The 19,210-nt window shown below is 37.1% G+C and overlaps 1 protein-coding gene across 6 annotated transcripts in view; it reads left to right on the forward strand.

Moving 5' to 3' along the window:
* Nucleotides 1-19,210, forward strand: part of DMD (dystrophin) — a 1,208,865-nt gene that overhangs the window by 271,677 nt on the left and 917,978 nt on the right. For all 6 annotated transcript variants that reach the window (XM_074905425.1, XM_074905436.1, XM_074905445.1 and 3 more), the window contains exons 3-4: nucleotides 17,935-18,027; nucleotides 19,027-19,104. In XM_074905425.1, coding sequence (XP_074761526.1) covers nucleotides 17,935-18,027; nucleotides 19,027-19,104 — 171 coding nt within the window. The remainder of the gene's footprint in view (nucleotides 1-17,934; nucleotides 18,028-19,026; nucleotides 19,105-19,210) is intronic.

Raw genomic sequence — 19,210 nt, forward strand, 5'->3', positions numbered from 1 at the left:
TTGCTGCAGCTGACAACTGTTAGGTTCATCCCAGGCCTCCCCAGCTTCTTTTAAGGGATGATGCAATGTGCAGTTAAACACTGTTCACTCATGACATCACTTATGACTGTACATATCTTTTAAAAATACTGCAGCCCTGAACTATTTACCTTTTCTCTTTTAGGAGGGTGACTGACCAGCTCCTTGTTCTGCTGGTTCAGTCATTGTATTTCCCTTTGAAGTCCATAATCTGGAAGAATGCTATGTGCATCTGTCCCTGCCAGTTGCCTCTTTTTGTGTGGGATTCTGTTGTCATTAGAGGCAATTTGGTGCAAAGTGTGGTCTATGCACAACAGTGATCTGATTTATGACAGAAATCTGTTTTAATTTGTCATGAGTTTAATTCACTGGTTTGTAGCTTGGAGGCAGACTAATGCTACACATACAGGAGAAATAATACTAAAAATGTTTTAAAACTAGTTCTGATACTAAATAGGATTTGTATTTTGAGTTTGTTGGAATAGTTGTTACACAGAATGTGAGACCAGAGGGTCTCATATACATCTCTTTATGTTTAGAATTTTCTTAGGCCTTCTCAGGCATGTTTCTTCTCCCTTCTTAGCCCCTCTTTATTAATTACCTTTAAGAATAGCCCTAGAATAACTGTTTTCTTCTGCTAACTTACTTGAATGTGGCCATATCCATTATCTATCCATGTAAAATTATGAAAACTATTATGAAAATTATGAATAATGTTTGCAGACTGACATTTATCATGTGGGAAGACCTTTGGCTTACTTTTGTCATCACCAATCTGAAATATTCCATCCCCAAGATCTGGCCTTGTAATAATTATTCAGGTGAAACTGGAACTTCAATACAATTTTTATTTTAAAAAAATTTTGCCATATAATGTATTAGCTGTCTCGCTCCAAGAAATGTGTTCCTACCAAGCAGGAGTTAGGAACCTGGTTTATTTTGTAGGCAGCATGCAGCACTGACTAAATTAATTCTGTCATAAAAGGAGCAAGACCATAGAATCATGGAATAGTTGTGGTTAGAAGGGACCTCTGGAGCTCAAGACAGGGTCAGATTAGATCAGGTTGCTTAGTGCTATCATCCACCCAAGTCTTGAATATCTCCAGGAATCCCCGAACAAGACTAAATTTGCATTCCTCAAGACCAGCACTGTGGTTCTTTTATTTGTCCTGTTCACTTTTCTCAGGATCTTATGGTCACTATTGCAGGAGCTGCATGTGACCTTCACATTCCTGCCACATTCCTTAGTGCCCAAGACTCTAGTTTAAACACAATTACTATCTTAACCTATGGCATAACATTTGCATTCTGTGTTACAGAACAGTAATTCTGTTCTTTTATGGTGTTATGTTATCCACTTTCCACTTGCAATGAAATGAGTCTTAGCATGCCTTCTGCATTGATGTGAAACCACGTGGACATTAAAGAGGTCTTGAGATTATACTTAGTTTAGAGAAAGATAGTCTAAGAGTTTGGAGCACTGTATACTCTCACAGACATCTAGGTAGAAGTATATCCACCATTATTTTTTAGCTGAGGCAGCACATATGGACCATTCCATCTTGAAAACTGTGAGCTTTGATCATAAACATTATAGACCTTTTAAGGAGGACTTAATTAACATAAAGTAGATTATTGCAAAAGGTTTGTTTCCCATGCATTTAAATGTATGTGTTTTAAATGATTTTCAGTCAACCCAGAAGTATTACTTTTTGCTGGAGCTCTTGAGACACACAGTTTTTCTAAAATATCAGTGAACCAAGAAACACAGGATAGAGAGCAGCTGTTTGAATGAATAGCAAGCTATTAGTCAAAACACCTCTTAAATTTTAAAATGCACACTTGATTACTGATAAGTTTTCAATTTATTGTACATTCATTTGAACTAATTAAAACCACATAAACATAATCTTAAAACAGGAACAGTCATGTTTCTGCTGAAACATTCTTTATATCATTTAATTTTTCTCTTGATTATTGAATTTATGGTCATTTTTATGCATTATAGAAATTAATTCCAATTTGTTGTTACACAAGTTTGTTTTGCTTTGAGTAGAACTGAAAAATACTGAGTATGAAGTCTTTCTGTTAAGGCTTTCACAACATTTATTTAGAACTACAGCACATGAAATTTCAGTGAAGTGAGGATGTTTAAGACTTAGTGAGCTTTGTCCCCATTTCTCCTGTTTGTCAATTTTGTAAGGTAACAGAAATGTATTTGTGGGAATTCAAACTATTTTCAGACTGTGTAGCCTGCTGACAGATTTGTCCTGGACTCTCATAGCAGAACTCTGTCTAGGATGAGACTTGTGTTCAGGTTGTTCCAGTGGTATAGAATCACAGAATCATAGAATGGCTTGAGTTGAAAGGGAACTTTAAAGGTCATCTACTCCAACTCCCCTGCAGTAAGCACAGATATCTCCAACTAGGTCAGGTTGCTCAGAGCCCTGTCCAAACTGGCCTTGACTGTTTCCAAGGATGGAGCATCTGCAACATCTCTGGGCAACCTGTTCCATTGTTTCACCACCCGCATTGTAAAAAATTTCTTCACTGTATATAGTCTGAATCTGCCCTCTTTTAGTTTAAGACCACTACCCCTTACCCTATCACTACAGGGCCTATTAAAAAGTCTGTCCCCATATAGAAGAGGTTTAAAGTGGAAGCAACACAGTGCTCAACAAAATTATTAAAAATGCTGTAAATTCTTCAGAATCTGCACAAAATTTCTTTCCATTCCATTAAGCTGAAGGTGACACTTGTCTCCAGATCAAAATGGCTATTGTTCTTCAGGGCTTAAATAATTTAGTAGGAGTAAAATAGCTAGATTTCCTATAACTTATATGAAAAGTTTCCTAGATTTGAGGTGTTCTGGGTTTGTGTGTGCAGCAGGGGGGTTTTGGTAGTGGAGGAGCGGTCTACAGCAGTGGCCCCCTGTGAGAAGCTTCTTGAAGCTTCTCCAGCTCTGAGTCAGACCAGCCTCTTGCCAAGGCCATACCAATTACCAATTAGTGGTTGTGCCTCTGCGATAATTTATTTAAGAAGGGGAACCTGGAAGCAGTAGTTGGAGTTGCAAGGAGGAGCTGTGAGGAGGATACCTAATGTGAACACTGAGGTCAGTGGAACAAGGAGGAGCAAGGGGTGCAAGATGTGCCGGTGCAGAGCCTCCCCTGTAGCCCGTGGTGCGACAGCAGGGCCGTGCCCCTGCAGCCCGTGGAGGACCCCATGCTGGAGCAGGTGGCTGGACCCGAAGAAGGCTGGGACTGTGTTGGAAGAAGTCCCCACTGTTGTAGTTCCATGCTGGAAAGATTGCAACAGGTGAGAGGGACCCACAATGGAGAAGCTTGGGAAGTGCTGCGGCCCATGGGAAGGACTCATGTCAAAGAAAGCTTGTGGAGGGCTGTCTCCCATGAGAGGAACACCATGCAAGGAGTCCTTCCCCCTCCCTGAGGGGGATGGAGTTCCAGGACTGACTGCACCCCCATTCCTGTCCCACTTCACTGCTGGAGGGGGAGAGGTAGAGAAATCAATTGGGAGCAAAGCTGAGCCCAGGAAGAAGGGCACTCAAACCACGACATGAGGGTAACAGCAAGTTTTGGAAGCAGTAATTACCTCCAGCAAAACAGTTGTTTATTTTGTAAGTATCTCTGAATAAAGGCTCATAATAGTCCTCACTGATCACTGTCACTGTGTGACACTAAACAAAACTGGCATTACTCATACATTTTTTACATTTTTTGGTTTAAATTCCAGCATTCAAAGAATAATTAATGTCAGGCAGCTGCCTAAGCAAGCCTACGCTCTACAGTAGATAATGCTTTCTAATTAGTGCTGATATGGATTGGAGACCGAATATCTGATTAACATGCATAGCAGAAGTTGAGGTTAAATTTCATGAACTGTATAAACCCATTCACTGCATAACCTGATTTCTCTTAGTACATACATCATGTCCATACACAGTCCATATATTGTGCTGACATTTGCAAAGCTACTTCCTGAAGGCTCAGTAATTCTGTGAAGTGTGTGGTGAGTCAGATATATTGTCGCCTTTTGCACTAATCCTAACAGAAATGCTGTGTGGCCTTGCAGGCTGTTCAGGTCCAGCCATTGGAAACCTCACCCAGGCAAGCCAAAATGAGTGCCAGTGCTACAGAGGTGCCTCTTTGTGTACCCAGGGCAATTAAGGTTTGGGAACTTCCATGGCTCAAAATGGTGCTATCAACACTGGGGATACTAGTTGTATAGACAGACTGCAATGGCAGGGTAGTTCCATCTGCAGTAGGTGATGTTGCCCAGAAGTCTTCTAGAAAAGATGCAGCTTCTCGTTTTGGTTGGGTTTTTTTCCTATGGCTCATTCATGTCAAAGCACAGGCTCCTTTTCTTTCAGTAAGTTGTTGGACTGAACAAATTGTTGGACTGGAAAGGAATAATGGAATTGTACCATGTCTTTTCTCTTACACCACCTTGATGTGTGCGTTCAGGGATATCTTTGGGAATACTCTTTGCTCAGTTTCAGAAATTGATGCTAATGTTGGAACATGATAATATCTGCAGTGCATATGTGGAACTCCAGTAGGTTGAGTTTTATTTTTGCCTTCTGCACTTTCTTCAGCTGTTATTGGTTATTCCTGTTCATTGGGAAATCCATAACACTAGTGCATTGCAACTGTTGCTAGATTTGTGAACCCTTGTAAGGGGAGCATTCTGGGGGACCAAGACACCCGGTGAATTTCAGAATTTTAGAAAGCATTTATTTGTTCTCAACTACTAGGCAATCAATAGGTTAATAACTAAGAATAAAGCACGGATCATCTCTATTGGTGAGGCCTTAGGTGTATGGTACTATGATCTTCACACCGTATTGTTAGCCCTGATGGCCACAGATTTTAGTCTCTGAGACTGAGCTGTCTGGGCTCAATGGCACTTTGCGTCAGTAAGCCAAAACCATGTTCCCCAAGCTCCATTGAATATCTTTGGTGGTTATATATGGTTTTCCATGGTCCAAAGGATTATTTCCTCTTTTCATATGTGACAACCAATCTGTTCTAGCTTGTTTACATGGGTGGTACCTCTTGAATGCTGGTTTAATTCCACTGTCTTCAGGCTGCTATGTATTTGTAGACTGGTTGCTGGTCATCTGTTTGTCTAGTTTAAGGCTGGATGCTACTATCTTCACTGTACTATTTTTATAAGAGCGTCAAGCAAACAATTGAGATTAGAATTAAACCCTACATAATCAGTACAATATATATCTTATTAAAGTAGTTAAATGATGGGCACAATATGTGGTATAATCCAACAAAAAGATGCACAGATTTCTGAAGCCATTCGTAAGATATTACTTAACACAGAAAAAAAGCAGCTAAAATACAAAACAAAGTCTCTTATTATTTCTATCTTATTCATTGTAATGAAGTTAATTTTTAATAATTGGTCTTCAAGAGAGGTCCTACTCATATTCTTACTCTTGTTAAACAGGGATCCAGATTCACAAATGCAGCCTGGTACATAAATTCCTTTGCAATCTGGGTCATTTATTGTCAGACATGACAAAAGCAGTATATGCCAATCATTTTCACTAAATTGCCATCATTAGTTGTGGTGATTTGAGGCACACATGCATGCTACCTGCTGGTAGATAAAACACAGCAATTTACTGTGTTAAACATAACAAATATGTTAAATGTTTTTTCAGACAATAATGTGCAGAACTGTAATATTAATAAAAACATCAATTCGGTATCTAGTCAAAATATCTACTAATATTGTGATCAGTTGTTTTGTTTATTTGTCATATGAATAATTAGGTGTGGTTTTGTGAGTTGTGGACAGTGAGAAGGAAAAATGGAAAGTTTACATTCTTTTCAACGTAAGATAACTATATAGTATATATGTTAAGTGCATAACTTACATTATTTACAGAAGGAGTACTCCAAGAGGAAAAAAAGTGTGTTTTATATTTATATAAACAGAAGAAACAAAACTTTTTCTTCTTCCTCACTGTTGGCCATTCTTAAAATGCTTCTGGCCATTCATAAAATCTGAAAATCAGCCTCATCACTGATGTAAAGTAGAAAGTAGAACAGTTGTGAAATGAGGAGGAATAGACTGGTCTATCCTGCAGTAAGGGAATGGCAATCACGGAGGGCAGAGGTACTGCATGCAATGGTGGTGCCATACTCACAGTGTGTCCTGTGTAGTCTGTTGTTGACAGGCATATAAATTTGAATTTGTTAAAAGAAATAGAAGTTGTCTTTGAATGTCCTAATTTTCTGCTGTTGCACTGTCTTATATGTTCTGCTGTTCCCTTTCAAATAGTGTCTTCTTGATGCTTTTTCTTCCTAGGATTTCCTTCTGAATGTCTTGGAATTTTACATAGTAGGTCAAGTGAAAATTGTGCTTTCAAGAAACAGTTTTGTTTAGGGTTTTTGTTTTATTTTTTAAATAAAAATTAATTACACTTAAATAATGAACTGGTATCTTGTATAGAATTTTTAAGCCAAACAATGGACTCTATTGGAAAACCATATCCTTTTAGTTAGCCATGTAGTTTCTATAGGTGGATTTTCAGTCTATAAAATTGCTTGACTTCTCCAGATGGGGAAAAAAGTGGAAGAACTCATTTTAAACTCCTACCTGAGCTCAAGCAGAGCAGGTATACTTGCTCTTTTAAGCATGTTATTTGAATTAATATCCCACTTACTGCAAACAAGCTTTTTGGGAATAAGTACAGTGGGTGTAGGGGAACTCCCAGAATGGTTCTTGATTGTAATATACATGCAGTAAATCCTTCTGCTCAGCTGAGCTTTGACACAGGACAGCAAGAACTAGCATAGTCCCTCTGGCACTTAAGTTGATGGAGTAACCTCCATTGTGAATAAATAAATAATGGCCTTTACCTTTCACCAAGTGAAAATGATCACCAGCCAGCTCAGATGTGATCGCATGGATTTTACCATTGCTACAGATTTAAATGTCAATATTGAATGCAAAGATATACTTGATTTAACTATGCCATGTAGCAAGATGACAGGGAGTGACTATGTGCATGTACCAGAAAATGCAATGAGTTTGACTAAATGTTTGTGACCCTTTAGAAAGGAGGATGAGTCATCCGCTTGTATGTCAGTACAAAAGGTTCAGCTGAGTCAATGAAAATATGTTTGAAAGCGGTGCTACCTCGGATGCACTAAGAGTTTGGTTTTGATTCGGCTCCCAAAATATGTTTGTTCTTGAGAGTGACTTCTTACTGGTAAAGACTTACTACATCATTTCATTGCTTATTTCTTTTCTGTATGATACACCTCTTCCCTTTATGCATTCCCTTCTCTTTTCTGTTAAAATTAAAATGGTGATCAGGTGTTTCCTAACCAAGAAATGTTAATGAAAGCCAAAAAAATATGAGTTAGTGGGAGTAGAAGCATGACAAGAAATGCCAGAGCTTTTGCCTTTCATTCTTCCTCCATTGACAAAGTCAAATTGATCAAATGAGGTGACTTGCTACAATGACTTAGGTCTGCCCAGTTCTCCAAGTTAGAGTACTTTCTCTGAGACATGTCAAATTGTTGTGTGATCCTGATAGCAGTAGATATTTTCCTTACATCAAAAGGTGTCTGAAGCAGTAAGAACTGGAAGTTTAGGCTGCGAAATTAAGAATATTATGTTTGACGGTCAGAATTTTCTATGTGGTCAATGCTGACAAAGCCAGTTCTCAGTTAATTCAGTTGAGTATTTCACTGATGGTTTGTGGCCCTAAGGGGAGACCTAACTTCACTTGTAGACTTGGAGGATCGCTGCTTCTTGGTGTTTTACCACAAACTAGCCCATTGTTCAGGGAAGCTGACTTCCCAATGGAAGTCAAAATCAGTTACTGTGTGCAGCACCACCACTTTACAAACACAGAAATGGAGTTGCCATGCATTTGAGCCATTCTGTAGAGTCAAACAGTTTTGTTCTAAAGCTTTTGGCCAAATTACATATTTACTTTTTTCTTGTTTTGGTCAGCAAAGAACTGATCTAGATTAAGTCTTTTGTTTATATGGGATTATTAATACAAGCAATAGTAGCACTTCATAATTAGGGAGTTTGTTATTTTTATTTTCTCATTGATGAAAATGACTTTGTCTAATTATAGTTGCACCTATGTAGAAGCTTGACTATTTGTCTGTTACAAGTAAAGACAGTAGTAGAGGTTTATCTGGTTTATTTATTCTCAGAAGTGAGACTGTGTACCTGAAGAGCTTCATACGTAAAATGTTTGAAATTTGGTCTATCATTTGCACGCCTCAGATTTTCTTTGCAGCCATGATTTAAGCTATAAACTGATGAAAACCGTGTTGCTAAAGCCTGTCCCTCAATAGAGAATCCAAACTCACTCAGAAAGGACATCTTCGTATGTGAGGAAATGCAGTACATGCAGTATTTTGTACCACATTGTGTAAATATTAAACTCTTCTCTAAGATTCAGAACACCAGTAAGCCAAAAGACAAAAGTTCAGAATTATTTCTCTGCTGTCCAAGGTTTTTCAGTAATGCTTGTGATTTTAATCAAGGCTGAAGACATTCCCTTTTTTCTGTTTCCTAATAACCACTTACAGAAAAATAAATTACTTGAATAACAAATGTTCATAGGAACAGTCTGCCGTGGAACCGATGCTCCCTTAAATGAGAATGTTATCCAAAATTGTTGCATTTGGCATCAGCTAGATACAGTTTGTTCTTCACTGGAAAGTGTGTTGGCTCTTCCTTTCAAAAAGCCTGCATTTTCTTCTTTGCAGCTCCAACAGTTTAAAAATGCTGTTCTAAAACTGTGTTCTATAAACTCAAAAATACCTACACACTGTAAATTTTAAAAATACAAGTATTCTGGAATGTGTAAATATAATTAACATTCCATCTTTTATTGAAAGTTACATCTGAGACAATACTATAAATAAAATCAGTTGTTAGTTTATGGTACTTTTCTTCCCTATATGTTTTTTTGCAGAGGAGGGAAGCATAATTATATGCATGCTCACAAAAAAAAGAAGCTTATTGCAGTCAGTTACTGGATTGCGTGAAGCTAGCTGCACTATCAAAAGAAGTGTCCCTATCCTTGACTCTGAATTCATGACTCATAGTTCAAACTTTGTAGGAACTTGCTGAGTATATGTTCATACTCACTTCCAGAAGGTCTCTTTTGATCCCACTGCCAGTCATGCAGTCCCTAATGACATTGAAAAGCAATATACTGCAAAATAAGTAATGCTGCAGTGACATTAGCTGGCTAGATTAAACTGGTGGAAAAAGATATCTGCCAGATTTGTGTATCCCTTTAAGCTTTGTATTGTTTAAAAGAAAAGCAGCAGATGCCAACATTGTACATCCACTGCTTACTAAATAGAAACTTTGTGTATTAATTACTGGGCAAATTAGCATAGATGGATTTAGTGAGCATCAGCTTGATATTTTTTAAACCAGTTAGATTTTGTCTCAGGTTTAACAGTTTTCTAACCACTTTTTTTTTTTATGGCTGATGCTTTTCCAAAAACATCTTCAGTTTTTTAATACTATCATGCTATTACAATTAATATCTGCTCTTAATCTACTTTCATTCTTGTGGAAAATATAATACACTGAATCTGTAAAAAAAAATCTGGTTAGCGATGTGATTCATTTTAAAATCTCATTTTCAAATGGCATTAATAGATAAGATAGAATGTCTAATTAAAATGAATTCACGTAGTATTGAATAAACCTCATAAGGAAATTTTATATGAAAATAGGATAGATAATAACGATTTCACTTTTAAAATACCATATGTCTAATTAATAAATAATGGTTTCCCTTTGCTTTCAGAGCAGAGAAAATAATTTGACTTCATGAATTCCAAGGTTCCTAAGGAGCATTTCAGCATAACTTTAGGAAGTTCTGTTATGCATGATGAAACTTCCAATATTTTAATTATCACGTAATTAATCTTACAGTAGAATTCAACAATGGAAAGGTAAATTAGAAGAAATTCTCTACAAAGAAAATATTTTTGCATATTGGGTCTCAGAAGGCCTTATGCACTGGCTTCAGAAGAGTACAATAAAGTGTACTGGGGAGATAATATAGATTATCTGTAGAGCCTATACAATAATTGGAGACTGTGGTGAGACTGCTCTTCACTCATATTATTAGCTCTGCTACTTCTTTGACATCAGACCTTTCTGTACCTCTGTACTTCTTGGGTAAGCACTAAATGAGGTTAAACCAAAGATGAGCTATCAATTACTATGACAAATTTAATTTCCTTATTCGTTGATTCACATTTAATTTAGAGACAAATTTCTGAGAGCTAGGAAAACCAGTGATCACTATGCTAACATAATTGTGTCAGTCAATACATCTGTATTTCTGTTCTGGATGCATACAGTCCCTGCAGTGAGATTTTCTGATTTATTTTAAAATGTAAATAACAAGGTATTCTTCAGAAACTTAGAAGTATCCTTCTCTGTAGTGACACTAGAAAAGTACAGTGACTCCTTGTGCTGAGGGAAAAATATTCTTTTTCAAGAACTGAAAAGAAGTGCCAGAAGGATCTGGTGTCATTACGTGAACAACAAGTTCTGGATATGAAACCAGCTCCTTATCTGGGAGTTTATGTCATATTCCACAAACATGAACTGCTTTCACACAGTCAGTAAGACCTGCCCCTAGATCCCTCTTTAAGCATAGAGTTGGGTATTCTGGGCCTGCTGCAGACATTGTGATTACTACCTTGTTGAAAAGCATGGTAATATTTGGTTTGTTGCCTGTGAGAAGAGTGTGACATCTTTAGAGAAGGGTTTTACACCTTTCTCTCAGTTCATTGGTAGTAGTAGTTTTTAAAATACTGGCATTCATCAGTTACTCTTCTGTGCAATTCTTTGAAAACTGAAGTTAAACAACAAAAAAAGGTGTCTACCACAAAGGCTTTGAAACAGATTGGAGCTCTGACCGTAGAGAGACAAACACTGCACGAGTGTTTGACTTCTATCTGGCTGGTGTAGAGTTTCACCTCCAGCAGCATGGATACGTCCTGGTTCTAACAGGAGAAAAAACTGAAGAGAGAAAGGATGGCTTGTGTGGCTCAAGTAACTGCTCAGTGATTCCCATGAGTCTGTAAAGCTATGACCTAATTAAATGATGCCTTGTGCATCTTTCTTCCCTCATGACTGGGACAATATTTTTTGCTGCTGCAGTAATAGTCCAGCATCAATGAAAGAAAATGTCAGTCACTTTCATGGAACTTCCCAGCAGAACTGAACAAATTGTAAGGAGGATGTCGGGGAGAGAAATTCGACCTTTAATATATTTAGCAGAGCAAGAGTAAGTATTAATAATCCCTCTTTTATTAAAACTGACTTGAAAGATTTGTTGAGATTAGCTGAATGGCTTTTCTTTATTGTTTCACAGAGTGAGGCATCAAATATTTTGACTGCAAGAAAAGGCTGATTCTTTGAAGTTTTAGTAAGGGCAAAATCTGTAAGCCAACCAAGTTTTTATTTCTTTCTTACTGACATCTATTCAGCAAAATTTACAGATTTACAAACTGAACTTGAGACAATTATTTGAAAAAGTTATGTGAAGACTTATGGCTTATGGCCTTCTACCTTTCTAGGTTGTATCTTTCTTTTCATTGTTTTAGTAATCAGTCAGCCGCCTGAGGTCCCAGCCAAACTGCAGATCACCTCTGTCTCTTTGTTCCACAGCCCAACATGCTGGAGGTACAGCTGGACTGCCCTACAGCTCCCTTCCAGGCTCTGCAGTCCAGGTTTCCTGCCCCTCCTGGAGGCACAGGTCTTGTCCCAACCTAAGGTCTCAGTTATTTACCCGTCTCAGGAGTCCAAAGGACTTCTGTGTCCATTAGTTCTATTGTAAGCTGATTTTTCCTATTTACACCTGACTTAACCTTAAATCTTCTGTCTAGTGTCATTCCTAACCTTGAATTCTCTGTCTTTACAGTGCCTTTTCTCTTTTATTTTGTTCTGTCTTTCTCCATCTGTTATTATATCTGAATTATCTGCTATTATCTGAACTGATAATAAGCCAATAATACTGTAAAATGCATAAGAAATAGCATCCAACTTGTCTTACTGTATTAATGTTCTTACCGTCTAGTCTGCCCTCAAATGAAAAGTGTAATCTAAACATACTTGTCTGCAAAGGAAAATGAAAAGTCTGAGATCCCTTCCTCAGCCAAGTTTTTTACCCTTTGTAATTTCTCTGAAAAAAATGGGAACAAGTATCTATCATATGGCATTTTTATAAAACAAACAAACAAAAATGCATGTTTAAGAACCTCAAATAATAGCTGTGTTAGTCTTCTGCTGTCATATATTTTACTGGAGTGGTTATTATGGACTCATTGCTTGAAATGTTGAGTATTTATGAATCTCAGGAAATAGAAGTACATTTTTACCCTTAATGCCTATGGGAGAAAATTTAAGTTATGATTTGTTTTTCATTTTCTTCCCCTTCTTTCCTTTCCTGTCCCTTCTCAGCTCTTCCCCCTTCCTATTTTCTTTCCCTTTGCTCTGTTTTCCCTTAGTATAGGATTTGCCTATGCTAATTTATTCTGTCAGAATCACAGAATCATTCAGGTTGGAAAAGACCCTTGGGATCATCGAGTCCAACCATCAGCTCTACTCTACAAAGTTCTCCCCTACACCGTATCCCCCAACATGTCATCCAAATGACCCTTAAACACAACCAGGGATGGTGACTCCACCACTGTTCCACTGTCTGACCACTCTTTCTGTGATTTTGTTTTTTTCCTAATGTCCAGTCTGAACTTCTCCTGTTGCAGTTTAAAGCCATTCCCTCTCGTTCTATCGCTAATTACCTGTGAGAAAAGACCAGCACCAACCTCTCTACAATGTCCTTTCAGGTAGCTGTAGAGAGTGATGAGGTCTCCCCTCAGCCTTCTCTTCCTCAGACTGAACAGTCCCAGCTCCTTCAATGGCTCCTCACAGGATTTGTTCTCCAGGCCCTTCACCAGCCTCGTTGCCCTCCTCTGCACTCGCTCCAGCACCTCAATATCTCTCTCGTATTGAGGTGCCCAAAACTGGACACAATACTCCAGGTGTGGCCTCACCAGTGCAGAGTACAGGGGGATTATTCCTCCCTACTTCTGCTGGTCACACTATTTCTAATACAAGCCAGGATGCCGTTGGCTTTCTTGGCCACCCGGGCACACTGCTGGCTCATGTCCAGCTGCTTGTCAGTTTGAACCCCCAGATCCTTCTCTCCAGGCAGCTCTCCAGCCACAGCTCCCCAAGCCTGTAGCCATGCATGGGGTTGTTGTGGCCCAAGTGCAGGACCTGGCACTTGGCCTTGTTGAAGCTCATCCCATTGACCTTGGCCTGCTGATCCAACCTGTCAAAGTCTCTCTCTTCTGCCTCCTTATCCTCATGCAGATTGACATTCCCGCTTAACTTGGTGTCATCTGCAAACTTGCTGATAATAAACTCTATGTCCTTGTCAAGATCATCAATAAAGATATTAAATAGAAATGGTCCCAACACCGAGCCCTGAGGAACACCACTTGTGACCGGCCGCCAGCTGGATTTAGCTCCACTGACCACCTCTCTCTGGGACCGTCCATCCAGGCAGTGTTTGACCCAGCAAACAGTTCACTCATCCAGGCCATGAACAGCCAGTTTTTCTGTGAGAATTCTATGGGGAACTGTGTAGAATGCTTTTTGAAAATCCAGGTAGATAATAGCCACAGCTTTTCCCTTGTCCAGTAGTTGGGTCATTTTGTCATAGAAGGAGATCAGGTTTTTCAGGCAGGACCTGCCTTTCATAAACCCATGCTGACTAGGCCTGATCCCCTGGTTGTCCATTATATGTCTGCTAACAGTTTTATGGTAATCGTAATTTTTTGAGCTTTGACTCATAATTTTTGAGCACTGGGCAATACAAGAGGCAACATTCATGAATGGATGTCTTCGAACCTTCTCTGGACAAGACATTTTCAGTTCTTTGGTGTTCATCTCTGTATCACTTTCACTATTACTGGCTTGTGTGTCGCTCTGAACAGAGAGCTTTTAATGGAATACTGGCTTCTCATCTAATACTCCCCATAATATTAACTTCTTCCGTAATGTATCTGAGGAATGAGCTGATTAAATAATTTACTTGTTTGATAAAATTTATTTGATAAATTTACATAGAAAAAGGTCTCATATAGAGTCTTTGGAAAGAAGAAAACAGAAATGACAATGAAAATAGACAGTAGTTAGATGGACAATGCAAATAGACAGCAGTGAGATTAATAGGATGGAGCTTGATGTTTTAAGATTTCTAAATATATTCACACCAAAAAAATTGCAACTACTTTTATCTATCAACACTTATTTTTAGTCTATTTCCTGATTTTCTCCTTTTCCATCTGCTTTTGTCTTTTTAGATAACATTCTTTGGCATGAGATTGGTTCCGTTGCTATCTGAGTTTGGAAAATAACTAATACATTTTAGATATTAGTTTAGTCTAATTAATACTGATAGCATTCTAGAATATGTACATATTCCATATGTATATAGAATATTCTAAGTATGCTCTAGTCCCTTATATCACCTGGGGGAAGACTCAACTGCAAGTTCCCATGTTTTCCTGAGATGTTAATTGTACATTACCCCATAATTCTAAAACTAAGGCTTGTGTGGTTGACCATGGTAGTGTAAGAGTTTTTTTTTTTTTTACCTTAGAAATGTATTTTGTGAATTCATTTCCTCAGTCCTTATTTAAGTTGGGGGGTTAGTTTCATTCATGATAAAACAGGGATCATATCTTCCCTTCTGTATCACATTTTTTGGGGATTTTCTTTTAACATAAATTTCTTGGATTTCCTTCTGGTCCCCTTATGTTATGTAAAGATCAGCAGTTGCAGCCAACAGCCATATCAAGAAAATTTTCTATGTTTTGACCTTTATTTAACATGAAGAGAGTAGGTTAAAATAATACATAGAACTGCTGTATACTTAAACCTCTAGAGTCTTTCTAGTCATGAAGATTCTAACAAATTCCTTAGATTTTTGTTAGTCCTACCTCTAGAATGTGATTTCTGCTTCTTTCGTTTTTCTTTATTTTTTTATTTTAGTTTTACAGTTATTATACAGTTATATACAAACAGCACAGGAGATTCTTCTGAACATTTGCATTTCTCTGTAGGGAAAGGGTGGTGACTATAGGTCACAACCTAAAGAAAAGTTTTAAACAAGTTTCTTTTCAACAAGAATTTATAATAAAGACTAGGCACTTGTTTTGGCCAGCCATTGACTAGCTGTGCTTGTTTTTTCATTGTTTTCAAAGCTTTGTACAACTTAACAGACACTTTTCAATGACAATGAATTTATTTGATGCATCTTTGAAGCCTTTGTTTCTTACTTACTGTAGCATCAATCCAGTGAGGACATTCAGTCTATTTGAGAAAAAAGACTTAATTACCCTGTTGCCAGAAAAATAGCAACCTTCTTCACGTTGAGTGATTTGTGTGTCAGAAGTGTACGGTGTCTTAAAGTATTTTTAGTTGCTGATTAATAGAAGATATACTTCCGAGACCCTAAAAAATCAACAGTAACTTTTGTTTTAAGGTTTACTTGTAATACATTTGTAACTATATGGCCTGCTGGAGATGCTATGTCTTTATTTTCTTTCTGAAAGCCTGATCAAAAAGCACCCCCATATTACTTTTTCAAGCAGAATTTTTAGCTGTCCTAGATGTATTTCAACCTAAACTTTATGAATATCTTAAATGCTGCAAAAAGGAAGAGACAGACACACAGGCAGTTATGAAGGCTATTTCTATTTTTCCCTTATGATGCAAAGCAATATAATTATATTCTATTATCAAAATGTCATTCTGCTCATATTCCTAGAGTGATTCAGTAACATTATGGGCACAACTTTTTCATAGTATTACAGAAGGGCCTATTAATCACTTCAACTTTCTAAAGAATGTTAAAGTGTTCCCTTAGAAGTGCATAGGTTTTTTGCTTCCCCTCTGCAAAAAATTACTTTTGCAAGATTAGGGAACAAAATAAAGTCTCTCTGATTTAGTCATATGTTTTAATTTTAAATGTGTGCTGTATAGAGCAACTAATAGACAACTTCAGGAATACCGTGCATGACTTAACTTGCATAATGGCACATGATTTTTCATGCCATAATTTAAAACATTTTATCAAAACTATTTCTCATTCTAAATGCAAGGCAGGAAATAGAGTTGCTGAGTATTATTAGTTAAACAGATCATTCAAGAGGTTGAGCAGGGTGACGTTTTCAGATATTTAAGGTAGTCAAGTGGCAGCACATGTGTTAACTAGAAATTAGCTTACCTGAAATGGTTTGTGCAGGTTGTGAAAACCAGCTAGAAAGCAAGAATTCTCACTGCTGTAGAAAATTGTTGATGTTTTGGATTTGTTTGCTCCATTAAAAATAAACAAGACCTCAGCTAAAAATTAAGGGATTGAAAGGCACTCTTGCCTTAGAAGAGCAGTCGGAGAGAAAGAAAGAGGGAAAGTCATGCCAGAGTAGCCAATAGCACTAAAGTTTGTGCTGTACACATAAATACTTATTGATTGAGGGAAAAATGAGTCTAGCACAGGAAACTGTCCTTAATTCTCTCCTCTGTTTAAAGAACCTTCCAAAGGAACTGATACTTTCTGACAAAGTACATTTTTCGTAAAATTTCCAGTTAGTTCTAATGAGTGTTGCAGTGAGCACCAGAACAGCACTGTTGACAGGAAAGCAAATGTTTTCTATGCAATATGGATTCCCAATTCTACATTGCTCTGTGATAAAAAGAGGAAGATATGCAATGTAGGGTCAGCAAGGTGCCAGTTCTAGCAAATTAAAATACAGATGTTTCCTCTCAGACCAATCAAAGCATCTGTGAAACTTCACAAATTAGAAGTAATGTGGACATATGAATCTACCTGCCACTGCACAAAATAATCACTGGTTTTATTATGTTTCTCAATAGTCCTCATACATGCAAAAATATGTCAAAATTTATAGGTGCACATAAAAGTTGCAACATGACTAAACTATACAAAATTATACTTATTTTTAAAATTTAATGCATTAGTCGAAGCATCACATCAGAAACTTTAATTTTAGAAAATCATCTTTTACCATTGTCACACTGGGGAATATCCCAAATATTTCCTTTCATCTGTCATGTACAGAATGTGAATTATGTTTTAGCCACTTATGGTAATGAGGCCCTGATTCAGTACAATTCCAAGTATGTCCTGTTAACATAGCTGTTTCTTAGATCCTCACTAGAATAATCCTGAGTCTTGTCTCTCTGTGTAATTCCAAATTTGTTTCTGCCACATGAAAGAGTGCCTACTAAGCACTTAAACTTGATATCTCTTTCTGGGTGTTTGTTTTTTTTTTCGTATTTGGCAAATTACTTTTCCTATTTTTCTTCTGAATTGCACTTTAGTTACCAAGTCCAGTTTGTATTCTAGCTTCATTAGTATTTAGTTCTGGCTTAATTATTTGAATTAATAGAATATGTACAAATTATAAAATATTGGATCTGCAGCAGTTTCTCACAAATGATGTCAATAGTGTAATTTCAGGAGGGAATAAAGGATGTACATTCCTTAGCATAAGAAAAATTCTTGAAAAAAGGTAGGGACCAATATCTCTTATGCAACAGAGCCCTGTTAAAAATAGATGTGTGAGAGAACCCTATTAGCTTAGTTGTAAGATATTTTCCTTCTTTGATTTGTGTCATACCTTTTATATTTATTAATTAGCACAATATATTTACAGAGGTGTAATATACCGTTTTGCAAGACAGTGGATTTTACAGCTTTCTGGTCTTGTTTTAGCAATTTTTTTTCTTCCTTTTTTGGTGTTTGAACTAACTAAAGCCATTGTTTCATTTCAGTCTGGGAAACGTTACGTTGAAGATCTTTTTAACGATTTTCGAGATGGACGAAGACTTCTGGAGCTCCTGGAATGCCTTACAGGCCAAAAACTTGTACGTGTATATTAACACATTTACTGTTTATTGAAGTCTTGATGTGATAATTGTAGTAGGTGGTGTTCATTCATTTCTGCCATTGATGATGGCCAGTGGGAACCAATTTTTAGGGGTCTGAATATTTTAGACTTTCATTTGAAATTGAGGAAACATTGTGACTGAGAGCTATATTAGACAGTAACCCTTTGGTAAGCACATAGTTTAAATGAAAATACTCTATTTCTTTGTATGCAGTTATTAAGGAAGTGTGGCAAAGAAAAACAAGACTAAGACAGGATTCATTTAGATATTTTTATTTTAGCTGGAATGCTGAAACTAATTATCACTAGATGTTTGTGCCAAATACAAAAAATAGGATTTAATATGTAGAATTAGAATATTTTGCTAATAAATTTCATACATACAGTCTGTGTATTAGATGTTGTACATGTCTGAAAAGAGAGAATAACTTGCTTTTATTAACATGGAAATTCTAAAGCAACATGTCACACACACTTTTGAGTATCCTCTCTTGTGTTCCTGCTTGGACTTTGTGAGCTTGGGATATTTCTCTGAAACCTTCTTGTAAAAGAATAGTGAAGCAGACTTGGAGTTTGAGAATCAAAATCCAGAGAGAATATATTTGTAAATAAATATTGAACAAACTGGTGTTTATCTGTTGGTTTGTCATAGTAATGTTCCTAAATTGTGCCATAGAAAAGAAGACTAGTCATAATAAAAACAGTCTGGAATTATTTGATTTTGTATAAGTTTCAATGATTCATTCAGTGAAAAATGTAAAGGTATCAAATGACCTTCCAACTGGGGATCCAGTTTATTTCACAGTTTATTTCATATTAGGAAGCTGCATATGCACAATGTATGGTAATATTCTCACTGTGGTTATCATGAACTTTTGAAATATAAAACTATAAGTGTAATATAAGATTTGAGTTACATATGGTGTATTCTAGTTTCTGATTTTGGGCAGTCAATTTTTTTTTATTTTCTTTGTAGGCAAAAGAAAAGGGCTCCACGAGAGTTCATGCTCTGAACAATGTAAACAAAGCACTGCAGGTTTTGCGGAGAAATAATGTAAGTAGTCAGCCAGACAGGGTCAGAAGATCCTATAGATAGCATACATAATGCTTTGTAAGTGTTGGATCAAACTATGGTCTATAGCATAGAATTACTGGAGTCA

Source organism: Athene noctua, chromosome 1, assembly GCF_965140245.1.
Source record: "Athene noctua chromosome 1, bAthNoc1.hap1.1, whole genome shotgun sequence".
Taxonomy (NCBI): Eukaryota; Metazoa; Chordata; class Aves; order Strigiformes; family Strigidae; genus Athene; species Athene noctua.